We start from the raw sequence: 8,216 nt of genomic DNA, 5'->3' as shown, positions 1-8,216 counted from the left end.
AGTACAACCAAAAACTAAGACATAAATCAGAGTAATAGTAATAAAAAAAAAATAATAAAACCTAAACATTGTGCAACTTAACTTTCAAGTTTCAGCCTAACTACAGCTCAGGCATGACATAAGCCTTTACTGTCTTCTTAGAAGGCTTTATGGCTTTTGTAAGAGGCAAAAATTAGTGGGCGGGAAGCTAACGTGGAACAAAAACAAGAGTCCATACACACAACATTTATTAACACATTTTTCAGCAACATGAATTTAAAGTTATCTGGAGAATAAACCCTCTTAAATGTCTCTCTGCATACCGGTGTGTGTGTGTAATCCTTTAAAGGAGCATGTGGTTGCAAACACAGTGCTCTGTATGTAGTTACAGTAAATGGTAGGGATGCACTGAAATGAAAATTTTGGGCCGAAACCGAGAATTCTGGATGTGCTTGGTCGAAAACCAAAACCTAAAATGCTTTGTAATAATTATTTATTTTATTAAATAATATAAAGTAATTTTGTAAGACTTTTTAATTTAACTGAATTTTAATGACACGGAATTTAAAAAACACAAGCCAATAAAACAACCACACTTTTATTGAAAGAAAAAAAATGCGGCGGAGGTGGTACCATCCTGATCATGTGCACACAATGCACCCACCCTTCAAGTGGCTGAAACAAACACTTTTTACACACAACATATTTTAGGTGTTATAATAATTATAGCTATGATTAAAGAAAATGACAGTTATAAAGTTATGTTTTATTTTCTCTCACCTAATGTTTTATTGTTATTTATTCTTAAAATAGCCTTATGAAATGTTTTCTTTTTCCTCAGAAATTCTGTGTTGTGTATCTGGTTATCAAATGAAGGCATAAAATATAATTTATCTTTAAATTATTGAAAATTAAACTTTTTGGCAAACAAAGGGGATTTACTATTAAAATTAAAACATGGAAGAAATGTTGTGTGATCATTCATTAAAAAATAAAGTTTTCATAATTTTAGTAGTAGTACTATGTACATTCTGCTGAACAATAGTAGTATACTGTATTTCTGCTGCAATGTCTTCAAATTAAACCAGACTTTTATTTTGACGGGTTGCCGTGAATTCCTTTAAATTTCTGTGTATACGATATGATGCTAGTTTTACTCAAATGAAACGGTGAAACGCTCATGAAGTGACTCTCAGAGCAGTTCTGGAGATGTTGTTCGTGTGTTTATGTCCTCATTGAGACGGCAGACGCTGAAATCACCGCGAGCGTCACGCGCGCTTCAGTGTGTGTGTGGTAAAGGAAAACGCGCGTCTCTGCCATTCATTCATTCATAGAGATATGATCGCGTAATATGAGTTAATGCTCATCAGATCGCGTAAATCAGTGGGAAATGAATAGAAATGATGATTCTGTGTAAAGATGTATAACATGTATAAAAATATAAAAACCCTGGCAAAGCTATTATCATCAGCGCATGTGAGCAGAGCATAGCATAGCGGGGAGCAGATCAGTGAATGAGATTTTACCAGCATTGAACAGGAACAAGTATACTACATAGAAATTTCTTGTCCGCGCTATTTGAGCGGACTTAGCTCTTCCGGTGAACATTAGTGGTAAATGAGCAGAATGCACATTGATAGAGCGGAATATTGAACGGAGCGTCACACGGCGCAGTGATGGCGGCTGGAGGAGAGTGAAACCTGAACATTGCTGGGCGGTGCGGCGCGGCATATATTTTCGGTGGCCGAAAATTCAGTGCATCCCTAGTAAATGGACTAAACGATTCTCCGAAGCACATAATTTGCCTCTGATTTTTTTTGTACTCTAGTTGCTCGAGGAATCGTTTCAGCCCTAATTCGAAGATCAATTTACCTCATTCTTGGAAGGGACATATAATTTATAAAACTGCACCAAAATGATCAATTTTGTATAGCAATTATATACTTTCCGCTGTTACATCAGGCTTCATTTTTATGTCCTTTCACATTTCTCTCTCTTTTTTTTTAAACAAGTTACAAAAAACGAGTCTGATTTTTACTTTGATTTCAGAGTTGATTGAAGGGAATGAAGAACCAAGTGAAGTTGAGAAGAAAAGTCTTGTCAAAACTGAAGAAAAAACTTTGAGTTGCTCTCAAACCAAACAGAAATATTTAAAGAAAAGAAGAGCCAAGAGGTCTTCCACTTGTGCTCAGTGTGGAAAGATTTTCCCATGCAAATATAGTCTTGATGTTCACATGAGAGTTCATACTGGAGAGAGACCGTATACATGTGTTCAATGTGGGAAGAGTTTTGCACAAAAAGGACACCTTATGGAGCACATGAACATCCACCCTGGAGAAAAACCTTACAAGTGTTCACACTGTGACAAGAGATTCATTCAGTCAGGACTCCTGAAAAAACATGAGAGGATTCACACTGGAGGGAAACCATACAAGTGTTCACACTGTGACAAGAGATTCAATAAGTCAACAAATCTGAAAACACATAAGAGGATCCACACTGGAGAGAAACCGTACACATGTGATCAGTGCGGGAAGAGTTTCACACAAAAAAAACACCTTACAGCACATATGAGAATTCATACTGGAGAGAAACCGTTCACTTGTGATCAGTGTGGAAAGAGTTTTACAAAATCAGAAACCCTTAAAGTACATATGAACATCCATACTGAAGAGAAGCGGTACACATGTGATCAATGTGGCAAGACATTTTTGTGGGCTTCAGTTCTGACGAAACACCTGAGAGTTCATACAAAGGAGAAGCCACATTCATGTTCTTTATGTGGAAAGAGTTTTTCACGTCTAGAACATTTGAAAGGACATCAGAAAATACATACTGGCGTGAGAGAGTACATGTGCTTTGAGTGTGAAAAGACTTTTATTTCAGCAAACTGTTTAAAAATGCATGAGAGGATTCACACTGGAGAAAAACCATACAAGTGTTCACACTGTGACAAGAGATTTAGTCATTCAGGACGTCTGAAAACACATGAGAGGATCCACACTGGAGAGAAGCCTTACAAGTGTTCACACTGCGACAAGAGATTCAATCAGTCAGCAAATCTGAAAACACATGAGAGGCTCCACACTGGAGAGAAGCCTTACAAGTGTTCACACTGCGACAAAAGATTCAGTCAGTCAGGAGTCCTGAAAAAACATAAGAGGATCCACACTGGTGTAGGGTATCAGAGCGAATCAGACAATTTAAGATTAGATCAGATTGATGTTGAACAACCCAAAGAGCCAAATTCCACAAAGAGGCCCAGGATAACAAGACAACGTCATAAATCTGTCCACGATACCCTGGCGCCACAAGTCTGAAGCAAGTCCACCAACTAACAGTTTTGAGCATGCTCGCAGCATTAAAACAAAAGAACCATATTGATTATTCCAACTCAGGAAGGAGTTTGTCAAATAACCAAGTAACCAAGATTAATGGTCAAAGAGATGCACAGCATAACTATAACATGTAAATCTGTGATAGAAATCACGAGCTACAGACTTCCTCGGATTGATTTCCCCAGCCCAGGACAAAGACCAGGCTCCTTCTAGACCTTTTGTTCCTCACAAAGCACATCCTCACGTTCACAGAACGACACAGAAACTGTCTTTACAGATGTAGATGCACCAAAATGATCTCAAAAGGACTTTTAAACGAATATCAGTCCATTGCATATCATGTATGTAACCCACACATTTGACTATCATGTTCTAATCACTCATTGTGTATGTATTTTGAATTGAATAGTTTATAGAATTACATTCATGTTGGAATGTATGAGTTTACATTTCTATCAATCAATTCTTTGTAAAATGTATTATATTCTGGTTATTGAAATCATGTCCAAAATTATACTCTGCAAGAGCGGGAAAATTCGGACCATGTGACTGATAAGATAACATGTTGATTTATGTATTGGGAGGAGAAACATAGCAACACCCCGAGCTAAGACAATGTCTAATTGGTCAAGACACCATTTGGGATGTGTCCAACAGCCATGTTTAAATACTCAGGACACCATCAAATTATGTTTTTTCTTGCCTTTTTGCCACCGCGTTTTGATGCTTATTTTAGTGCTCTTTGAGCATGCTCTGGCTTGCATGCCAGCTGCTCCTCTAAAACCATGAGGAGATATGCCATCTAGTCTCGTCACTCTTCTTGCTGGCTTCTACTTTAATTTCTTTTCCGTTGAGAGTTTCGTGTTCCGAGTTAAGTTTTGCCGCAACGGTGTGTCTCCGAGTCCGACCTCAAGTGCCTGTCTAAAAACTTCAACCAGCCCACAACTCCGCAACTTCAGCCAACGCACAAGACTTCACTACAAATGACCACTGAACTTCCAGCCAATCAGAAACCTTGGGAAACCCCTTTCTGCAATGATGACAACAAAGGGAATCCCTTAACACAAGGCAATGCAAGTACAACATCCAGTTTCTAGCTGAATTGGTGCATTTAATATAAATTTTAGCCTCATTGAGGAACTCAATTCATCTATGCAATTGCACATATTGCTATAAACTTGGGATTTCACATTTTCATTCTCTTAAACATTCTTTCCTCACTTTCTCTCTTCCTGCAACTTGTATGAATGTGTGTGTGTGTTTGTTAGATTAGTTCATATTGTCTTAGATTTATCCAATAAAGTCTTAATCATATTGAAAAGAGAAGTATCTTGTGTTTTGTGCTTAAGTTAATGTCCTAAACTGCCGATCTTGTTACTGTGCTAATTAATAGTGTTTTCACTATATTTTGGATTTCAATATCCACTGCAGAGTTGATGTTATACGGCTCGTTCGATGAATCGCTGGTCGACTCTGTGATCAGCCTTAAAACAGTGATTCTGTCCAAATTCCCTATAAAACCTTAAATAATACCCTTTGAGCTAAATTTACCTGTTTTCCTTACACTAGAGAGAAAATAGCACTGCTCTGCATGTGGGAAGCGTTTTAATCATTTATTTACTCTGCGCAGTCATACAAAAAACAGTCAGTGAGTTCATCATCTTCATCTTCAGATCCAGCACTTTCATATCTGATGCCGCGTCCTCACCAAATGGGACACAATAATGCATCAAGCAATAAAATATAATTTGTTTAAGTCTGTCCTAATGAGCTATTACAAGTGATATGTGATTATTACCAGATATGTTTAAATCTGGTGCTGGCCATCCTTTGCCAGTAGGAATTGGATGTGACGGCCTACGGCAGCTCTGCTGTTGTGTAACGGTGATGCCCTGAAAGACAGAAAGTGATCAAACAGAAAAGTTGGCCTTATGCCAAATTCTATGGAATGAGGTGAACTTTATGCTTGCCATGGGGATAACAGAGGATTCCCACAGAGAATGATCTACATTTACCTTCTTTCATTTAACAGCTTTTATCCTAAAGCAATTTACAAATGAGGAACATCGCAAGCAATTTGTCATAAGAGGATGTGCAGTACAAAACGCCAAGTTTTAAGTATATGTGGATAAGTGCACAAATGAAATGCAGAAATGTATTTTTAAAGGGTTTTCTAGCATGGTGTTTCCACACCCAATTGTTAAATCAAATCAAATCACTTTTGTTACATCACCACAGCACATGTGCCTTGGTGAGTTCTTGGGAGCGTGCTCCAGACAGTGCAGAAACAATTTACATATAGACATACTTACAGACTTATACAGATGACAGTGTGCCATATCCACATACATATACTTAGTACACACAGTGTACTATTAGACATACTTACAGTTAGCAATTTACATTATACACAGTATGTACACATTCTACATTATGTACACGTATATACACAAAATATGCGAAGGTGCAGCAGATTGTACATGAACTGAATACGCAAAATGTCATAGGTGTGCATTGGATGGTAACCAGTGGTAGCAGATAGATTGTTTTATTAAGTGCAGTGTGTACATATAGTCTAGTATGAACTGTGTTGGAGTTAAAGTGCAGTGTGTGGCATACCAAATTGTGGGAGCATGCTGTATGGTGTATTCGTTCTGACTGTTCATTAGTCTGATAGCCTGAGGGAAAAAGCTATCCCTCAGTCGGCTAGTGTGGGATCGGATGCTGCGGAGACGTCTTCCTGAGGGCAGCAGAGAGAGCAGTCTGTGGGATGGGTGGCTGGAGTCACTGATGATCCTCCGGGCTTTCCTTATACACCGCCTGGTGTAGATGTCCTGGAGGGGAGGGGAGCTCACCTCCAACAATGTGGCGGGCAGTTCGCACAACCCTTTGCAGAGCTTTGCGGTTGCCAGCGGTGCTGTTTCCAAATCAGGCAGTGATGCGGCCAGTCAGGATGCTCTCCACAGTGCAGGTGTAGAATGTTCTGAGGATGCTGGGGCTCATGCCAAACTTCCTCAGCCATCTCAGGAAGAAGAGGCGTTGATGTGTCTTCTTCAGCACTGCATCTGTATGAGCGGACCATGTGAGATCCTCATTGATGTGAACGCCGAGGAACTTAAAGCTGCTTACCCGCTCCACAGGTGTCTTGTCGATGGTGATGGGTGTGTGTTCTCTGCTCTGTCTCCTGAAATCCACCACCAGCTCCTTGGTCTTGTCGATGTTGAGAGAGGTGGTTCTCCTGACACCATTTAGTCAGGGAGCTCACCTCCTCTCTGTAGGCCGTCTCATCGTTGTCGGTGATCAGGCCTATCACCGTTGTGTCGTCAGCGAATTTGACGATGACGTTGGAGCTGTGTGTGGCTGCACAGTCATGTGTGTACAGGGAGTACAGGAGTGGGCTGAGGACGCAGCCCTGAGGAGCACCAGTGTTGAGGGTCAGCGGGGATTAAGTATTGTTGCCCATTCTGACCACCTGACTTCTGCCTGTCAGGAAGTCCAGGATCCAGCTGCACAGAGATCTGTTTAGTCCCAGATTCTGGAGCTTCGCAACAAGTGTGGCAGGCACTATGGTGTTAAATGCTGAGCTGTAGTCCACAAACAGCATTCTCACATAGGTGTTCTTATTTTCCAGGTGGGAGAGAGCAGTGTGTAGGGTGAAAGCAATAGCATCGTCTGTGGAACGGTTGCTACGATATGCAAATTGTAGCGGATCCAGTGAAGCAGGCAGCACAGAGCAGACGTAGTCTCTGACGAGTCTCTCAAAACACTTGCTGAAGATGGGTGTCACAGCAACGGGCCTCCGGTCATTCAAGCATGTGATTTTGTGGCACAGCTCTGGAAGAAGCATATATTTTTAAAGTTATTTAGTATATTTCAATTGTTTTTTCTAACTTTTGATTAATTTGGGTGAACGTATGCAAAAAAAGTGTTGAAGTGTTGAAAAAAAAAATCTCAGACATAATAGAAATATTTCCTGACGACAGCCAGAAAAAAATCCCACAAATACATCACATGGAAGGTCCCTTTTTTTGTCAATGGGATTTAAATGATTAAGAGCAGAATTATGAAGTTTGTCTGAAGCAAAATGTTTGGTTTAGGAATGACCTCTAAGGCCCTGTCCACACAGAGACACGTTTAGCTGTATATGCATAAAATTTTGTATCATATAGGCGTTTCGTCCACACGGATCCGGCGTTTTGGGAGAGTGAAACCAATATTTTTTGAAACCGGGTCCCAGAGTGGATAAATCTGAAAATGCCGCCCTTGTGTTTTCGTGTGGACAGCAAATCCATATATTTTCTGAAATGATGACATCATCAGCCCACGTCTCGCCCCTAGTCAGACACCGCTACGTCACGTAACAGCAACAAAAACATGAACAAACACTGAACGATTGTCTTTTTATTAACTTACATTAACACAGATTAATAAATGTATTGTTCCATGTTCGTTTGTATACCGCTCGCAAGGTTTATGTGCATTAGTGTTGTTACGTTCGGGAACGAATCGTTCTTTTTGAACGAATCTTTTTGGTGAACGAATCGTTCTCGTTCACGTAATCCATTGACTCATATTTCTCGTTCACTGAAATTCCTCCCTCCAGAGCAGCGCGGCGCTATTGGCAGCGCATGCGCAGATCAGTGAACCGGGTAGCTCTGTGGACTGTTTCATCCTGTCAAAGAATGACTAAACCTCGAGCCAATAGCCTTCGAGTTTGAGATGTGACGGAGCATGTGATTTGTTGAATGTAGTGAAGGAATACGCCCTTCACTGAACGAGTTTCTTTTGAGTCTGAACGAGATCGAGAGATCTTCTCGTTCATGAACGAAATGACCGAACTGGTACATGTCGTTCGTGAACGAGTTGAATGAACTGCTACATCTCGTTCGTGAATGAAAT

The 8,216-nt window shown here is 40.2% G+C and overlaps 1 protein-coding gene and 1 long non-coding RNA gene across 2 annotated transcripts in view; both read left to right on the top strand.

Annotated features, from left to right (window-relative positions):
* Nucleotides 1-2,134, top strand: part of LOC107745523 (uncharacterized) — a 4,139-nt gene extending 2,005 nt beyond the window's left edge. Inside the window, exon 3 of the long non-coding RNA XR_001640607.1 lies at nucleotides 2,029-2,134. This is a non-coding gene — a long non-coding RNA (uncharacterized LOC107745523). The remainder of the gene's footprint in view (nucleotides 1-2,028) is intronic.
* A 79-nt stretch (nucleotides 2,135-2,213) lies between these two features.
* The window catches only part of LOC107745533 (zinc finger protein 271-like), a 54,672-nt gene continuing 48,669 nt past the window's right edge, over nucleotides 2,214-8,216 (top strand). The window contains exons 1-3 of the mRNA XM_016559434.1: nucleotides 2,214-2,631; nucleotides 2,716-3,155; nucleotides 6,808-6,810. Of these exons, the coding sequence (XP_016414920.1) occupies nucleotides 2,214-2,631; nucleotides 2,716-3,155; nucleotides 6,808-6,810 (861 nt within the window). The remainder of the gene's footprint in view (nucleotides 2,632-2,715; nucleotides 3,156-6,807; nucleotides 6,811-8,216) is intronic.

Source organism: Sinocyclocheilus rhinocerous, unplaced genomic scaffold, assembly GCF_001515625.1.
Source record: "Sinocyclocheilus rhinocerous isolate Xijiao unplaced genomic scaffold, SAMN03320098_v1.1 scaffold1159, whole genome shotgun sequence".
Lineage (NCBI taxonomy): Eukaryota > Metazoa > Chordata > Actinopteri > Cypriniformes > Cyprinidae > Sinocyclocheilus > Sinocyclocheilus rhinocerous.
Note: the sequence above shows the minus strand (reverse complement) of the source record. Positions and strands in the feature narration are given on the sequence as shown.